The following is an 18,884-nucleotide window of genomic DNA, read 5'->3' on the forward strand; positions in this document are numbered from 1 at the left end:
GCTGCAATGAAAATGTCCAGCCAATATGGACTGACAAAACAGCAAAAACTTCAGAACCCAGCGCTCAGAGTGTTTCAGTAATACCTGTGTTTTACTCTTTGGCAGTTTGTCGGTTGTTGTTACAGTAACCACAGCTGCCACAAGAAATAAATCATCCTCAGCATGATCAAACAGTGGAAATGTCCTGATTTTTGTCAGTTTATTGGTTTTTTGCACAAAGAGAAAACTGGGACCTGGAGAGGGTCACATGCATTAGGCAGAGTAGCGCAGCTGAAGGAGAGGTGTGGGAGGGGTTGGATTACACGCAGAAAGGGTTGCAGCGACAGAAGGTGCAGGCAGGGGAGCTGTTGTTCGCTCAACCCGAGAAGACAGTACAAGGTGGTGGTGGCAAGAGGGAGAGTGAATCCATGGCCCAAGAGAGAAGGAAGGAACAGCGTGTGGACAAACTAGTGTCACAGCAAGAATTAATTAGTGAGAGAATCTGGGTAGACCTGTCTCATCAGTTATGCCAGCCCTTCTGCTCTGAGCATCTGCTAGCATCACTTGGTCCAGCCAGCACAGATGCCAACTTGCCTTTAGCGAGGTGCCTAAAGGTGACTGCTCCCATGAGTGGACATTTATAGAAAGCACCGTTCAAGGCACAGGACGCTCTGACAGCTGCCAAAAATCCTGTGTCATTGCTTCTCACCCTTCTGTGTAATTTCACTTCTTAATTATCACAAGATCATCCTTTACCTTGTTTCAAAGGTTCACTGATTAAAATGGCTCATCACCAACTGTATTTAAATATTCATTGCAGTGAAAACCTCAGTTTGTCAACTGATGTTCTTGTAACTACAGGAATTCTGTTCTCAATTTAGCATCATTATTATACTGATCGTGCCCAAGGCTTTGTGACTTTCTCAGAAGATAATAATAGTGAAATGCAGTTTATTTGCTAGCAGCTCTTGTTCGTGCTGCTGCCTGAAAAAAATTGACATACACCTTTAAAATGCTTTATGTTATAGGCAGTAACAAATCAGTAGAGTCCTTTCCAGGAGAGCTTTAATTAAGCTGTTATGACTATGGGAGACCCATATTTAGAGATATAATGCTTCGAGAACTTCTGCATTAAACCAGCAATTTACTGATTACCTTGAAAAATCTTACCTACAGCCAGGGTTTGGTGTATAGCTGATTTACACTCTGAATTGTAAGGTTAAAAAACAGTTTCTGTGCCCAGTTACGGATTTGGTGGCCCAAAAATCAAATGTGCTTAGTTATGCTGACCTCTTGGCAGGTTAGTGAGTTGGTACTGGTGGAAACAGTGGAGAGATGAAGCACCCTTACAGCTGGGTTAACATACCACAGCTGTTAAACAGCTCCTCAGAATCCCAGCCTGTGACGGCCTGGCCCAGGCATTGTCAGCTTCCACAGAAGCTGGTTTTGGTTCACTGAATGGAGGAAATTCTCTCTAATTACCACCTCACCCAGCTTTTTTTCCTCCTCCTTCCTCAATACCAGAACTGTCATTCCTACATAATTTATTGGCCTAGTTTTCATACATTATTGTTCATTTGCTCGCCAGTGTTCTATCTCTTATCTTACCGGAGTGACATCATCACTGTATAAAGGTACAAAAATACATTGTTTTTGCTGCAGCAGCATTTGGTAAACAGACAGCACTTAAGTATCTTACAAGAATGTTTTCTCTGTCTTTTCAGGCACTACACGGGCTCCCAGAGATGGGGAGGTCCCTGGGGTAGACTATAATTTCATTCCGGTTGAGCAGTTTAAAGCACTGGAAGAAAGTGGAGCCTTGCTAGAAAGTGGAACATATGATGGTACGTTGATGACACGGAATGGAATGGGAATAAGGACCCAGACCTCATGTCTGGTGTCTTGGTCTAAGTGCGGTTCCTGCAGTTCCTTACACCCCGGAGGTGCCACTTTGCCTGCCCATCGATGGTCGTTACGCTACCAGAGCGGCAATATTAAGTCTATTCTTGGACTACCTGTGAAGAAGACTAGTGGTCTTGTTTTAAAGCTCTCTACTAAATCACAGGTGTCCTTTCAGCCAGTCTTAATGCCATCTGATTATTCTCCCCATTGCATTTTTGAGGAAGCAAATGTATTTTGCTATAAAAAATCTAACAGCTCTAGACCAGATTGTCGAAATCTGTAGCAGAGTCAGTTTTGTTAAGTGATGGGGAAACACGTCATAATGAAGGTAGCGAACCGTCAGGAACTGGTTATCCAGGGGAGTCAAGGAGCTGCTACTGTGCGACAGGCCTTTGGTTTGCTTTGGTTTGTTTTCAAGCGTTTGATGTCAGTCAGAGGTAACTTCAAGGTTCCTCCTGTCCCTGTGCTCTAGGGTGGGGGGATGAACCAAAACCCACCTTTTTATAAAGTGAGAGGGAGGAGATACCAGTTTGACTGGCTCAGCCCTGGGGATGTCTTGCGCTGCTGTGGAGCATGCCTGGTTGCAGATGGGTTTCAAGTAACGATCACCTGGTTTCTACTGCTTTTTACTATTGAACGACTTGACACCGTGAACAGAACAAATTGCAAACATCTTGTGATGCTTTTTAACCTAAGTTTATAAAATCTGAAATATGATCTGGCTAGATTTTTTTCAAATATATAGTTGTACTTGAAGTCAACTAAATTACAGCCAAATTTTCAGAAATGCTGAGCATGTGCAGCTTTCGTTGATGATCAACAGAATTTGAGATTATAAACCTGCCTGATTTTTACATCTGTTTAACATATATTTGATTCCAACAACTTTAAGTATGCATCAAGTGGATTTCTTTGGTAGTTGGTGGATTTACTGGCACTCGAATGAGTTTGGTTGATTCCACCCTCTTAAAAAAAAAAAAAAAAAAAAAAAAAAGGAAGAAAGAAAGAAAAAGAAAATGTCCAAAGTAGAAGATTCTGTGAAAGGCTTTGTACCTCCTTCTTTTACATGTCTCATGCTGTCTGTCAACATCGTCCTGTCTGTGGAAATCTAAGCAAATTTAGACTAAACTGACACTTTTTTTTTCCCCTTAGCTCTCCTTTATCTGGCTGTCACCACTTTGAGCCTCACCCTCACTTAATTTTCAGAAGGGTTTCTTACTTTTTTTTTTTTTTAATGGTCAAAACCATATCCAGCACCAAAAGTTACCCCAGCAGGAATTCTGGGAAGCTCTCTTACTGTGTGCTTCATTCCCTAATAAAAGTCAGATGAGCAGTCAGGAGAGAGGTCAATTGCTGAAACTGTTTTCCGGAAAACAACAGATGATTCCCAGTCTTTGTGTTTTAGATTAAAATATTGAAGAAAAATATCTGTTCATTTTTCTCAAGCAGAACTCATTTTTTAGATGAAGCTGTATTAACAGCATGTATTATCAGTAGAAAATAGTAGGATTGTAGTTTTAGAATCAATTATTTCTAAATGGTTTTATGTAAATAGATACTTCTGCACAAAATTAATTTGCTTTTTTACTTCAGAGTGTTTCTGTTGCTGCATAGTACTTTGTTAATCTGTTAATCAGTACATAAAGTAAGAACAATTGATTTTCACTGTTCTGCTTTTCTCAAGACTGTTCCCGAAGTCTCTTTGCCTGGAATTCACTAATGTTCTATAAAGTAGCAAATCTGTCTTTTGCTTTGAAAACATGTGGCAGGATAGAAATTTTGAATTAAACCTATTGTTTTCTGATGTCAGATAGCATCATTGGCAAATAGGTTTTGACTCTTGATCGATTTTTTGACAGTGCTTATGTCTTTTTTAAGAAGTTAAGTTACTGTTCAGGTCTTTCACCAAAAACATGTTACATAGACAATAAAACATTCACGGCCAGTACTTTCTGCAAGTGTCAGTGCTTTAGCAATCTTGATTTTCTGTCTCACTGTCAGGTAATTTTTACGGTACTCCAAAGCCTCCAGCGGAGCCCAGCCCCTTTCAGCCTGATCCCGTGGATCAAGTTCTTTTTGACAATGATTTTGATACTGAATCACAGAGGAAAAGAACCACATCTGTCAGCAAAATGCAAAGGATGGACAGCGCTCTCCCTGAAGAGGAGGAAGAGGAGGAAAAGGAAGCAGTTAATGGCAGCGGAGGGATAGGTTGGTTGACAAGGGGAGAAATTCCCTGAAGTATGGTATGAATGGATAAGAAGCATACAAATAACACTCATGCTTGCTTGAACTGCTTCCTTAGTTTTGGTAAAGTTTGAAGGCAGTTTTCTATTCAGACTGGTGTTTTTACTCAATTTTGAAATTATCTTTTAAGAAGAAACAGCTGTTCTTCCAGCCAGATGTGCAATTGCATCATAAAATGCACTGCTCAGTAAAGAACATGTAGTGCTGGGTATCTGCCAGTTACATGAGGAGGAAGGAAAAATTTATCCACTCTTCAAGTAACAGAATCCTTTGCAGAGTATAATTCGTACCCTGTACATGTTATTGTTTAATTTTGAGGAGATTACTGTATTTGTATGCAGGAGATTTTAGTGAAGCTGTTGGTTTAAGGGGCAACACTAGCTCATACTGTAAAATTTTCAGATTATTTTGGTTAAGGAACTGTTGCACAGCCTGAAACTGCCTGAAGGGGAGTTTCTGGAGAGAAATAAAGCAGAGTGCATGAGGACTGGACCAGTGTCCAGTTGGACCTTTCAAAGGTTGGCAGGATGCCCTTTTCCTTCCGCTGTCACAGTTACTCATCTTGAGGGGGAGGAACTGATGGCGGAGAGAAATGTCACATGGCATTTGCAGATGATCCTGTGTGTGTGTTTAAGACAGACTTGTATTGACTAGACCTGACCTAAAATTGCTAGCTTCAGGGCTGACAACACCACAGCACAGAGCGGTGAGGTGACCGGGCTGCTGGTTAGGGAAGGTCGCAGATGTTGTTGTGTGACGAAAGATACTGAGCGTAACCTCAGGACCGAAGGGTGGAGGCTTGCATTGAAAGTTTCCTGTGGGGATTTTTGGGAGCTTTTTCTTGTGCCTTGCAGGAGGGTGGTGTGTGTTTTATTGGCACTTTAGGTCTTCTCTACATTTCATTCTGGTGCTTTGAGGAATATTAGTAGGATTGGGGAGGGGGAGGGAGGTTTATGGTATTACAAACACTGTTCTGTATGTAAGAGCAGCAACAAAGTGTAGTCAACTTGGTTTTCTGCCAGCATTGATTTTTTCAGAGTAGGCTCAGACACATGATACGAGGTTAATTCTGTTTGGCAGGGGAAGAGCAGAGTTCAGTGTTTTCATGTCAGCTTTTCAAAGTTCACAGCTGAAAAAAAAAAAAGGTGGAAAAATGCACATCACACATGGGGCAGTGTTTGACATCCACTCGTAGCCAGATTAAGAGGGTGGTTCTTTGTGAGAAACAACATAAACATCTGACAAATAGTAACACTTTCCCTGAACAACTGCAGAAAACAAAGAAAAACATTCAGATTCTCCTGACTGGATGAAACCTGTTCCCAGCTACAACCAGACAAGCAGCTCCATGGACTTCAGAAATTACTTGTTGAGGGATGAAACCCTGGAACCACTGCCCAAGAACTGGGAGATGGCCTACACCGACACTGGCATGATCTACTTCATTGAGTGAGTAGGCTGACGGTGTGGAGGGGTTGCTGTGCCCTTCGCAGGAGAGAAGTGCTGATGGGTGGCAGTCTAGGAAGCCGCCTGCTGCTCTTACACCTCTCTTCTGCTGCTCTTACTGCTTCTGTTTCTCTATGAAATTTAATATATTCCTGCTGTTAGATTCCTTACTGCTAGTCATCTATGTTGTACACTTAGTACGATTGCCGTCACACAGGAAAGCCTTATGGTTCCACATGCAGCGTCAGTTTGTAATGCGAGTTTTGTACCTCACAAAATACGAAGCTGGCTGGGTATTGCTAAGGGAGGTATAACATCATATAAAACTTCTCTATGTCAAATTCCTCTGAAATCTGAGAGCTTGTTTATTCTTTCTTCAGTGCTTGTGTTCCTTGGCTGGGAATGCATGCTGAAAAGTACAAATAGCACAGATTAAAGCCCAGGATAGGAAAGTAGCTCGTATGTGCACATGTGGAACAGCCTCATTTATAAGCTGTAAGGCAAAAATGCAGCGGAAACCTTACTGAGAGTTAATCATAAGAGGCTAAAAATATTTTTTCCTTTCAGGTAGAAACAACTGCTGTTCCCACATGAGCTCTCGGGGTCAGGGGAGAGTGTTTATACCTCTAACATTTCACATCTGTCATGGAGAGTCTCCAGTGCAGTGGTACCTCTGAGCATCATTGTTGCCTTTCTTTAGCATTTTATGGTGTGACTGGGGCACAAATAGGGTTTATATTATCTAAAAGCTACAGTCTTCCCATGGTAGTAAATATTTAAAAGTAAAAGTAAAGCAAAATTTCTTCGGTCTGAGGGAGTTCTCTTCTTTTAATGGCACATGTTCTGCTCTACAGTCATAACACCAAGACAACCACATGGCTTGATCCACGGCTCTGTAAGAAGGCCAAAGCTCCTGAAGACTGTGAAGATGGAGGTGAGATATTCAGAATTAATTTTTCACCTGTGACTGGTAAATGTCTGAGTTTATCCCAGCTGGATACAATCCATTATTGCTGTGGTAAAGCTTCTTCCTGGTACACGTGGCTGGAGCAGGCGGGGTAGTGCTGAGTGTCCCCAGTTTGGTGGCGATAGGAGTTTGCATAAGACTGGGAAGGTCCACATTGTATTTTCTCTGGAGTAGTAGAATCTGACTGAATCATGGGTTTAGCTGCATTCCTGAGAAGAGAATGAGATATTTTTGTTCCAGTTACTATCATTGCTAAGGAGAAAGCTGGATACCTTAGTGATGATCTCAGTGGAAATTGTTGTGCAGGTGGAATATAGCAGGAGGAAGAGGTCCATAAGTATATTAGAATATAGGAATAATAAAGAAGATGCAGCATTATACCTGTTGCCGATCATACCTTTTGCATGTGACATGATGATACAATATTTGAATGCATAAGTAGAGGGAACAATCTGACTCCCTTCAACTCTTCATGCTGTTGCTTCAAGAGTTACAGGTCTTGTTTCGGCTAGAAAAGAGTACCAAATAGCTCTGTCTTCAGCAAATGCCTGACATTACAAAAGATGAGGCAGACTCGGAATAGCCTGTCGTCTTCCTAAATTGCACAGCAACCGTGTATTCATAATGAAGCCAGCTGGAGCAATGGACGCATACTGCTAGTTATTAAACATATGTGCAGCTCACCACAGGATAAAAAGAGCACTTTAAACAGATAGACGTAGGATATCCGAATGAACAACATTTAAATGAATAGACCCACTGGGTCTTTTGTCAAACCCTGTGGAGTGATGCTGTTATTAATAATTGGTAATGCTGTCATATGTTAGGAAAATCCCTGTTACTGTCAAACTTAGGGCAGCCTCAAACAAGATTACATAGCAATTTTACCCCTAAAATGGCTAGCTACCTGAGTGTGTCCATTATTCTAATATTTAAATTTCCATAGTCAAGATAACTAGAACAGTAAATCTAGAATAATTGGACCTTTGTGTTACCTGCTTATCGCCTTTGGTCAATTACGATCTGCTGCTAGGCACCATCTTACCAGATTCTGAATTTGCCATAAAAAGGAGCTTTTCACACGTAACTTCCAGTACCTATATCGAACAGGTAATTTTTTTTATTTTAGACCCCTAATGTAGGGATGTCCAAGGCAGTCCAAGCCCGAGCCACTGTCGGCTAGCTTGGTGTGGCTGCAGGAGCCGGCAGGCTGCAGCAGCACAGAACCACATTTCATCTTCTTGGCAGGCTAGACAGTCTGTGCTGAATTTGATGCAGCCAGACCTAAACATGTGCTGGTATTTTTGGGGTGTCTCACTGTATTGTAAACATCAGGGTGAAATAGCCTACTGTGGAGGAGGCTGTCTTCTTACTTATCACATATGGCTTATATAGTTCTAACTCTATGAAGATTTCTTGGGTTGACTGAAAACTGAAACATTGTCAGAGTACAGTGAGATATCCTGATGTTATTGAGAGAATAATTAAAGATGGCATTACTTGTGCCAGGTGGTCTGAAACAGAAAGTACAAGAGGAATGGAGATGCAGAGTTTTACAAGCTTGAGATATGATACTGCAAGGCATTTATAGCTCTCTCTTGTGGTGTATTTGGGGGCAGAAGCAGTGTGACCATATTAATAATTGTATAGCTTAGAAAGTTGACAGCTATCAAATCACATTCATAGTTTATAATTAGATTAATCTTAAATAATGTATTTTTCTTCCTCCTTTATAGGTTCTTCCTCTCTAAATAGGTTAGTTTGTATCTTGTCTTTAAGTTTATTATATGTTTAAAGTGGTGTGCTTTTGTTGAATACAAGTCTCTGCATCTGGTGAAACAAAGTGAGAATTACAGGGCTTCACGTTCCTGGGAACAGGCTGATACCCTTTCATCGGAAGGACCAGCCTCCAGCAAATGAAGGGAATAAAAAAGGACCTGTATTTTCCTTATGTTTTTCATGAGTCTGTAATCTGTCCTCTCATTCCTTCATAAGAGCTTTGATACTTGTAGATAGTTTTCCACTGTAACAGAAAACTTGGTCTTTCTGATTGCAGAACTTCCTTATGGATGGGAAAAAATAGAAGACCCTCAATATGGAACATACTATGTTGAGTAAGTGCTAATTATTAATTTGACATAGTTATAAATTGAGCAGAAAATAATGAAGCGTTTGATATGCAGTATGTATAGGTTGTAATGCAGTGCGAGTATTAAACATATCCAGTAGAAACAATTCTAGAGGCAGTGAACACATGGTGCACACTGCTGAAGCACTGGCATGTGGGAAGATCCATGGTGTGACTGTACTGACTTATTGAAGTGTATTTCATTTGGGGAGGGAAGCAAGCAGCAACCAAAGTAATTTATTAATGGGAGTGAGCTGATGTCATTTTTCTTAGCTGTAACAAAAATGGGGTCACTTGATTTAAGAGTGGTACCTGATAACTGTAAAAGAGCAAAATTAATTTATCTCTCATAGCTGTCTCCAAAAAGCCAAGTAAATAACTACTAAACTGCTGCCAGAGCTCTTTTGAATCTTCTTCAGGTCAGAGTAAAGGAAATCTCTCTAACCATGGGGAAGAAAATCAGTAGAGTTGAAAATGTTAGTTTCAGAGAGCTAGCTAACAATTTTTTGACTTTGGAAAACTGACACAGATATTTAAATTCTGCTCAGACTTACTGTTTTTTTTCCACTCTGCTCTACTGCTTTAATATCTACTAGTAAAAAGGTGAGTTTGTAAGCATTATAGGTAGATGGAAGAAACACATAGGGTTAAGAGAAAAAGCAGGTTTTCTCAGTTCTAAATTATTATAAACTTTTGAAAATTTGCAGAGTAGAGTGAAGGTATACTCTACCTAATAATTGCGGGAAGTAAAATTGTATTGGCTCTTAAAGTAAATCAAGTTGCTGAAAGAACAAAAATGCTTTCAGTATTGATCATGATAGTTTATTGTTCATTCCTCCAGAGATTTTTTGAGATAATAAATTATATATTTTGATTTTGATTATATATATAATTTGAGATAATAAAAAATAGTATTTGTAGATGTATCTTTTGTGGTTGTTTTTGCTGTGAAATAGGCAGAATGCTTTCTGCTGAAATCCTGATCTACCTTTTGTATGTCTACAGTCATATTAACCAGAAAACTCAGTTTGAAAACCCAGTATTGGAAGCCAAAAGGAAAAAACAACTAGGACAGACTGATGTTGGCCCTTCAAAATCAGGTATCACTGAATATTGTGTTCTTTGTCACTAATATCTTTATCTGCAAGTATGCATCATAAGTAACCGATTTTGGAATTCATCAAGGCATTAGTCTTGTCTTTTCACTGGATGTTGTGGTGCTGCCCTCCCAAATCTGTAGGGTTTTTGAACGATTCTTTTTTTGAACGTTAAATTGAACTGCGACCCTTAAGACTACTTTAAACACATTTTGATCGTTCTGAAGCTGTTTGTCGTAAGCAGCTTTTGAATATGGGGGAAGTTAGAAGAGCCAGCTGGAAGATGCAGGTAAAACCACACCTTGAATCTTTTCATCTGCTTTAAGCTTGATATTCAAGGGTTAGAGTGTAAACCTGGGGATTATTGGTGGGAGCTTTAGCTCCAGCTCTGCTGTAATCTGTACTATGGTCTTGAAAAAGCTCTTCAACTTCTCCATTCACTTAACTCAGCCATGAAATGAGTGTAACGGCATCGTTTGCTTTACTCCATAACAGTGCTGCAGAGGTTAGCCAATGCTAACCACACAAATCATTATCCTTTATGACACCTTAAAAAACAAACAAAAAACTTAGCAAAGCTAACTGTGGTTTCCTACCTTCGTATGTCTTTGTTCCATAATTCAAAAGGACCAGAGAAGTCATTCTTCACTAGAGATCCATCCCAGCTTACAGGTGCACTTATACGGACCTCACTGAAAAAAAGTACAATGGGATTTGGCTTTACAATCATTGGAGGAGACAGACCTGATGAGTTTCTGCAGGTGAAGAACGTGTTAAAAGATGGACCCGCTGCACAAGATGGGAGAATTGCACCAGGTCAAGTATTACTTCTCTGAACTTGCACTTCCTGTGGTGCTTTTAGAGAGCACAGCTTCTGAAGCACGAGAGGTTGGATGACTTCATCCACTGACTGAATATGAACACCTCACTAAATGAAATAGTTTTCAAATTTGTGAAAGATCTGTGCAGAGCAGTGGCAGAAAAGGAAAAGAAGCAATGTTGTAGATACAAATCTACTTTGAGTATGCTTCTGAAGATGTCAGTGGTTCTGCTTTAGCTAAGACTTTTGGTTTCCGGGTTGTTTACAGAATGTTTTTCTTGTTGCCTTTCTATATGTCAAGTAAAAATGGTGTGTTTGAAACCTGGTCTGTATTTTGCTTTGTTGCTGCCACAAAGCATAATACCAAATATTAAAATTGCAAAAAACCTGCAGCAGGAATGAGCAAGCCAAGCTATATGAACTGGACAAGTGAGGAAACAAGAGAGATGAATGTACCTGCAATCCATGAAGAATTGCACGCTTTTTCATTGTTATTATACCTTTAACTGTTACCTATAAAATTATTGTAATCTGGTTTACATACTAGAAAAGGCAAAATGCTTCTTTACATATCACATAAACTCTTTACTCTTCAGATAAGAAGAGTAGTAAGAGTTCATGCTTCTGATTCATTATCTAATACTATTTACTTATGAAATGAAACAATTTCCTGTTTTGTTGCTGACCTATTGTTTGAACTTGTTTGTATGTAGTGCATTTTCCTCCTCTGTAAAAATAATGATCCTGCAGTATTGTGTGGTGGTGCACACATGTTTGTGTGAAAAGATACGTATCTATTCCTGCTGTAGTTCATGTAATAAGAGAGTTAATGTCTTACTGATGCCCAGGCATTTAAATGGTAAGGCGGTTTGCTTGCTGGGAATATTGTATCACACATGCAAAGTTTCATGGTCAAAATGATGTAAATTATGAAACAAGGTTTCAGGATCTGAAGCCTACTTCCACTTCATTTTGAAAATAGATGCTTAGCCTTGTGGTGCAACAGTGTAAGAGTATAGGATGTGTGTGGGCGCAATCCTAGCTTAAGTTCAACCAGTCCTAAAATAAACATAGGACCACTCCCCCCAAAATCTGATTTATTCTGGATTGAGTTTAGGATGCTGTACAATATGAATTAAAGTAGAAGACATCTGCTTGCAGTAGTGTGCGTGCACTGCTTCATCTCCTGTGACTGTACAGTATCATTTTTTAAATCTGCTGCAGATTAAACTTTATATATTTAGCACACTGTGTTCCGAGATGTAATAGATAAAATGCAAAGAGGAAAACCTTTATGCTTTCTGGCAACATCGAGCCAAGAGGTAATAGCCCAGCCACTGCTCATTGTTAGTTTTGAAAACTGCACAGTGATTTTCTCCAGTTATGCCTTTGTTCTGAGTCCAGGTGTGGATGGTTTCGTTTCTGGTTTTGACATTGTTGAAATTTCTTTTGTAACAGGTGATGTCATTGTAGACATAAATGGAAGCTGTGTCCTTGGCCATACCCATGCAGATGTTGTCCAGATGTTTCAGCTCGTTCCCGTCAATCAGTATGTGAACATGACTTTGTGTCGTGGTTATCCTCTTCCTGACGACAATGAAGACCCTGTGATAGATATAGTGACAGCTACACCTATTATCAACGGACCACCTGTGACTAAAGGAGATGTTTGTGTGACCAGCCAAGATCTAATAGCTGGAGCAGTTGTGTTGGACCAGAATGGAAAAATGGGCCCCATGTTGGTCAATGGTCGTCTGAATGGCCCTTCCATGGATACAACTGAACAGAGGATCTCTCTTGCATCTTCAGGAGGCTCTCAGCCAGAGCTGGTCACCATTCCCCTAGTCAAAGGCCCCAAAGGCTTTGGGTTTGCCATTGCAGACAGTCCTACAGGGCAGAAGGTGAAAATGATTTTAGACAGCCAGTGGTGTCAAGGCCTTCAGAAAGGGGACGTAATCAAGGAGATTTGCCATCAGAACGTACAGAGCTTGACACATCTGCAGGTGGTGGAGGTACTGAAGCAGTTTCCAGTAGGAGCAGAAGTGCCACTGCTTATCTTAAGAGGAGGTACATATGTACATTTACAGTTGTCAAGTATGGTTATATGCATTTTAAGAGTCCCTTTTTAGTGTGATAGCTAAATCGTGTCCAGTCTTGGCAGCCAAGTAGCAGCTTATTATTCAGCTGTTATGTTCTAGGTTGAATTTATATGCCTGAGTCTTTGGGGTGAGAGCATGTTGCTAAGGTTGGGTTTTTTCAAAAATTTTATTATGATATGTTTATGCACTGTCTCTTCCAAGTGTCTGGGGAGTGCTAAAGCAAAAATGCAGTCTCTAGCATAATACAAAGCATATGATGGACAGAGTTTTCTAAGGCTCTCCAAATGTATTCCAGTAACTGTAGCTGTAATGGATAGGTGATTACAGGAGATGGGAAGACGCATCAGCAGCGATGTGGAGCTGACCACTGGAAATACCAGAAAAATGTCAGTTTTGCATTTGCATATTTATACCTTTTCATTGACTGTCAGTCATGGACCAGAATGCATCTTCTCCCCAAAAGCTGACTAGTAGGTAGTGTGTGTTTGCCAGAAGGAGCTGAAAGAATTATGAACCAATATGTGGCTGCTTAGTGTCATTTTAAGATTTTACTGTAGCCCTGAGAGTGTCACTTCAAACAGTCATCCACACCTGCAAAAATCTCCAGGTCTTTTTCTATATAAATGCTACTATTCCTTAATCAGCTAAGGAAATAATTGGATTTCTTTGGTAGCAAGTGAAATTCTTCCAGACAAATTCATAGTCCCTGTATCCAATGAACTGATGTGTGATTTCGTTGACCAGTGTCTAGCAAAAAAAGAAATAGATATTTTTCAGTGTTGTACAGGCTAGCAATTCTAATTTAAGACTTCTCTGAAGTGGTGTGTTTGGCCAACTGAACATTCACTTTGCCATTTAAAAGAAGAGTGAATAAGCAGTTATTATTTTCAGCACAGGAGAGGCTGATTACATTGCCTTAATGCTATTTAAGCTTTTGGTGACCTAGCATTGAAATTGCTTTCTACGTTGTGTTTTCTTCAGGTCCACCCTCACCTACTAAAACTGCCAAAGGGGTGAGTATTAGTGATGTACTTAAATTTGATTCTGTTGGAGAATATTCAGGGGGTGGTTGGTTGCAAACCAAATGTAAATATGGTCTACTTAACACAAAAGATTCCTTTGGGTTATTTGATGGAGGTGATGGATGTCTCCCTTACTGTTGAAGAATCAAGAACACAGCAAAGACCTTGTGGGACAATAGGTGTAGTACTGTTGATTTGTCATTATTTTAAATATGACATTACCACTTAGGTTTGATCATTACTTCCTTTTTTTGCACTATACTTGAAATTGCTATCTGCATGCATGCTTCGACCTGCTTTTTGCAATCTCATCTCCTCTGGATTTTAGTCCCTGCAATAATCTGTAAGATGATTTGGCAAAACCATGTCTACTTAGCTGGCACAGATTCTTTGTCTTAAGGAACTGCTGTCAGAGTACCCGTTAAAAGGGAAACAAAATACAGTATTTTTTTTTTTTTTTTTTACATTGCTAATTGCCTGTATTAAAGTGAAATGGGATTTGTAAAGGAAGTTTATATTCCATATATTTCTCAGTCCTCACACAGATTTAATGGACTGGTTAGCGCTCCTTTCTCAAAACGCTTGCTTATCTTTGAATCCATATTTTCAGGAAGTCTCTATGGGGCTGTACATTCCTAGTCTGATACCCATTATTCTTGGAAGTTTGGTCCGTTGGGGTATCTTTAATATACATTAGCTCAGTAAAGAGTCCTTGGGCTTAATAAAATACCCTCTGATTTGATATGCTGATAGTAATGCATATTTTTGTCATGAGTGCTTCTTTTATGAGTTAGGCTAGTTGGTGAACAGACTGTTTCTTTAAAAATGTTTCTTGTACAGAACAAATGATTGCATTTTAGGAAAACCCAATTACCAGAATGTAGATGTGGCTTTTTCTATCTTTGTCCTGCTGTTTGAATATTCAAGTCTTATCCCAGCAATGAGATAATATGAGCACGCAAGTTCAGTGTGCTTCATACAAGTGCACTCAATAAGATTTTCAGATTCTGTTCCTTGCAAGCATGCAGTTGTCCACACTAAATAAATCAGTGCATAAATCTCTGCAGTTTGCGGATGCAGGCCTGGTTAGTGTGGTTCCTGTGTCAGTGCACTCTGTGCAGGCACGTAAAAATGCGTCGGACTTGGGAACTGGTGTTCTAGCACATGTGCAGTAGCAACTTCCCATGGAGCACTTGATGTTCAGTGGCATTAAGTAGCATGGCAAAACAATTCAGTTAAAAAGGGTAAGTTCTTGTGTTTATAAACATTTAAGTGTCAAACTGCTAAATGGCTTGGGGGAGTTCTCTTCCAGTCTTTGTAAAAGGGTGTATCTAGCCTGGAGAAGAGAGGGGTCTGGGAAGACCTCAGAGCAGCTTTCAAGTGCCTAAAGGGGCCGACAAGAGTGCTGGAGAGGGGCTTTGTACAAGAGCATGTAGTGACAGGACAAGGGGAATGGCTTTAAACTGGAAGAGGGGAGATTTAGATTAGGCAGAAGGAAGACTGCATCTTCTGCATGACGTTTGTTGTTTCTGGGCATACAAGCACACAAGCCCAGTTATGCTTTTGGTTTAATAGGGATTTTGTGGGGTGTGGTCTGTTTCAGAAAGACAAGCAGGACAGTTCAGGGAGTTTGGAAGCTGTCAGTGATCCCATCCCACAGCCGATGCCATTTCCACCCACTGCTGTACGACCAGGCTCTCCTAAACTGGACCCTTCAGAAGTCTACCTGAAGTCTAAGACTATGTATGAGGACAAACGTGAGTATATCAACTTCCACTTCGAAATACTCAGTTACTAAGGAACTTTTTCTTTGTCATATGTGTAGTAAAACTGTTTGACTTTCTTATCAAATTTGTTAACCTGATGTAGATAAAACATTTCAAGGAATTTGTAATTCATACAGAGATGAGAAAGCTGTGGAACAGCTTTTTTTTAAAAAAAAAAACAACAACATACAAAACCCCAGTTAATCATAGAAATGATCTCAGGGATGATCCAGTTCTGAAGTGAACTGAAGTAGACCTGACCAATTCAGAATTTATAGAAAGTAGCTCTGAGTTGTATTATAGACTGGCTTTTATCTTGGGGCACTGTACAAATACAGCTGTGATCTCTCCTTTGGCATTTGTCAATCTATCCTTTCCTTTTTCAGCCTTGTCTTGAAAATTTACTTTTTGATTTTGGAAAGAGAACATCACTGCAGATTTGACTGAGTTATGTACTGTATTTCTGGTTACTGTGTTCTGTCAGTAAAAAGAGTCAGAATGACCATCAAAGCATAATCTTCCAATAATCAAAGATAGCTCCTTACATGTTTTGAAATGTTGCTTTGTCTTAGCTCCAAACACAAGAGATTTGGATGTTTTCCTGCGAAAACAAGAGTCAGGCTTTGGTTTCCGTGTGCTTGGAGGGGATGGACCAGACCAGCCTGTAAGTGAAACTGTTTACCTACGTGTTATCTTACAGTATTACTGTTAGAACGACTCCTACTCTGTCGTCCTCATTTCCCTCTCATTCTAAAACAGTTCAGTGATGGTAAAATGGATCAGTTTGGTAACCGCCTTCTAAAGATCACAACTGATTCAGATTAACTTTCTTTTCTTCCTCTTCATGGCTGACTTTAATCTGCAAGGCTCCTGTGCCCTTTCTGCTATCTGTCTTTGGCAGCAGTTTTCTTACTCAGGCTGGTAATACTGATGGTGTTTCTGTAGTTGTTGCTGTGTCTCAGGAGCCCTCATAAGGGCAGCAGTGCTACCCAGCCTTTGCCCATTTCCACCTGATCCCGATGGTGGCCTTGGCACAATATGTGCCCTGATAATGCCCAGTGTGCCGTGCACATGGGCATGGCCCAGAGAGCAGATGACTGGAAGGAAGCGGCTGCTTACCCTGCAAAAACTCCATGAGGCTGTTCTTTTGAGTGCAGCCCAGTGAAACAAGGCAAGATTTGGGATTGTGTCACAACCCTTTCCCCCACCTCTCTTGCTGAATTTTTAAAAATGCATTTTGTTCTGTCAGTCAGTGTGGTTCCTGGTGGATTCATCTTAAGGAGACAAGCACAGCCTTTCATACATTCTTTCAGGCTTTTTTTAGCCTTGTGTTTTTCTCTCTCATCTCAGAAAATACAAAATGTGGTACTTCAGGATTTTCATGAGAAGCTTGAAGCAGAACCAATTAAGACTGGCTTCCTTCTGCAAATGGATCTTGGTATTGTTTTGCATTATAACTGGCATCAAAATGTAGCTCTGATGTTTGTACAGGGGAAAGAATACTAGTTAGGGCCTGGCTTCTTTTAACCTGGTCAGTGACTAGAGTTCAGTTATGATTTTAAGTTGTCGGTGCAGCCATGTTTCCTAGCCTCAGCCTGCAGAGCTGTTGCAGTTGGACTGGGGTAACACTGCTTGAGAGGTAGTTGCCGAGGAATGGTGGAGTTGGAGGCAGATGGGCAAATGCCAGTGTGGAAACCCCAGGGTTGTCTGTTCCTCTGACGGCAGGCTTTAGGAGACTTTCCTCTATTTCCAAAAACGCAGAAGTTTTTCTCTGGGAAGAAGTGCTAAGAACTTGCACTGTATGTCAGGGGCTGTTTCTTCAGCTGTCAAGTTAAGAGGAAAAGCTTTTGGAATTAGATACTCATAGATTGTTTTCTGACTACAGTTAAGGAATATGGGTTTTTCCATTCACAGCTGTGATTGCATTTTTTTCCCCCCTAACGTGCATTTAAAGAAAAGGAGGAGCACAAGCAAAGAATTTTACTTCTGTTGCACTTCATAGCATGTGTGGTGTTTTGTTTCCATAACAGCCATAGCTGTTGGCAAGCGTCAAGCTAACGTCATGAATGCTGTGCACAGATGATCTGCCCACCATTGCTTAACCTCCAGCAAATAGCAAATACTGGCGTAATTACTCTTAATCTTTCATTTAACTTGAATGTGATTCTAGCATACAAAATAGTTTGCGGTGTTCTTATCTGTTACATTTAGTAGCACTTTATGAGGTGGGGGTAGACAAAATGGATAAGGGGAGTGCAGCTGTTTGAATTCATTGTCTAATCACCAAAAGCTATGCACTGAAAAAAATTCAAATGTGGAACTGTCTGAGCAGCTTTTCAGAAGTAAATCTGAGTTCTTTCAAAAGCTGTTACTTCTTCCGCACTCTGGCCTAGTCTTGGTTTAAAAAAAATGGAGTAAGTAGAATAAATGACAGAGGTTTTTGTTTCAGTAATGTCTGGGAAATCATGTATATGTAGTAAGTACACAGTGTACTACTTATGTCAAGAGTTGGGCTTTTTGACAAAATAACAAATATACTCAAGAGATAGTGATGCTTCCAGAATAGGGATTAAAAATACCCCAAAACTTTATTTACTTGAATGCTTTGAGACCCCAAATTGTATCCATTGAGTCACCTTGTGCAAAGTACACTTGCTGCCTGTGTTTCTGCTAGAATTAGACACTCAAGTGATCTTTAAAAATATCTTCCCAGAAGCTCTCATGTGTCTGGATTCACCTGGATTCTCCAACCATTGCGTGTTTTGATGAGTTCATGTTCTGCTGTTCAAACCCCCTGACTCTGCTCTGCTGACAGATTTATATTGGAGCCATAATCCCGTTGGGAGCAGCAGAAAAAGACGGCAGGCTTCGAGCTGCAGATGAGCTGATGTGTATTGATGGAGTCCCGGTTAAGGGGAAGTCACACAAACAAGTTTTGGACTTAATGACCAGTGCTGCACGGAATGGTCAGGTGCTGCTCACAGTCCGGAGGAAGATCTTCTTTGGTGGTATGTGTCTGTTCCAGAGAGGGTACTTACATTTTTGTAATCAAATCAAATAAAGCCGCTCTGAAACTTATCAATTATTGCACTAGAGCTGAGCAATCTGAGATTCAGGAAGGTCAGCTGTAATTCTGAGTAAGTGGAGAAAAGCAGAATGTAATAAGCTGATGCTTCAGTTCTTGCTGGGTTGCACTGTTTGCACAGGTAAGGCTCTGAAAATTATGATGGCAGTGCTGTTTTATTCAAACTTTTTTGCAGATATTAGTTAGAACAGCCACTGATACTATGCAAATTGAGTAATAACACAATCTCTTTTCTGTACAACATGCTATGTTCTTAAGTCTTTGGGCATCTGTGTGTAGCAAGAATAAGTGCATTCAAACCAGAGATGATTCAGGGCAGCATCTTG

At 40.3% G+C, this 18,884-nt stretch overlaps 1 protein-coding gene across 4 annotated transcripts in view; it reads left to right on the forward strand.

The window, feature by feature from the left end:
* Positions 1-18,884, forward strand: part of MAGI3 (membrane associated guanylate kinase, WW and PDZ domain containing 3) — a 92,780-nt gene that overhangs the window by 56,721 nt on the left and 17,175 nt on the right. For all 4 annotated transcript variants that reach the window (XM_080367803.1, XM_080367804.1, XM_080367801.1 and 1 more), the window contains exons 3-14: positions 1,704-1,823; positions 3,883-4,092; positions 5,403-5,577; positions 6,429-6,508; positions 8,598-8,655; positions 9,675-9,769; positions 10,394-10,582; positions 12,045-12,653; positions 13,667-13,698; positions 15,311-15,464; positions 16,046-16,137; positions 18,289-18,481. In XM_080367803.1, the coding sequence (XP_080223929.1) occupies positions 1,704-1,823; positions 3,883-4,092; positions 5,403-5,577; positions 6,429-6,508; positions 8,598-8,655; positions 9,675-9,769; positions 10,394-10,582; positions 12,045-12,653; positions 13,667-13,698; positions 15,311-15,464; positions 16,046-16,137; positions 18,289-18,481 (2,007 nt within the window). The remainder of the gene's footprint in view (positions 1-1,703; positions 1,824-3,882; positions 4,093-5,402; positions 5,578-6,428; positions 6,509-8,597; positions 8,656-9,674; positions 9,770-10,393; positions 10,583-12,044; positions 12,654-13,666; positions 13,699-15,310; positions 15,465-16,045; positions 16,138-18,288; positions 18,482-18,884) is intronic.

The sequence above is a fragment of the Falco punctatus genome (genome assembly GCF_963210335.1).
Source record: "Falco punctatus genome assembly, chromosome: 17".
Taxonomy (NCBI): Eukaryota; Metazoa; Chordata; class Aves; order Falconiformes; family Falconidae; genus Falco; species Falco punctatus.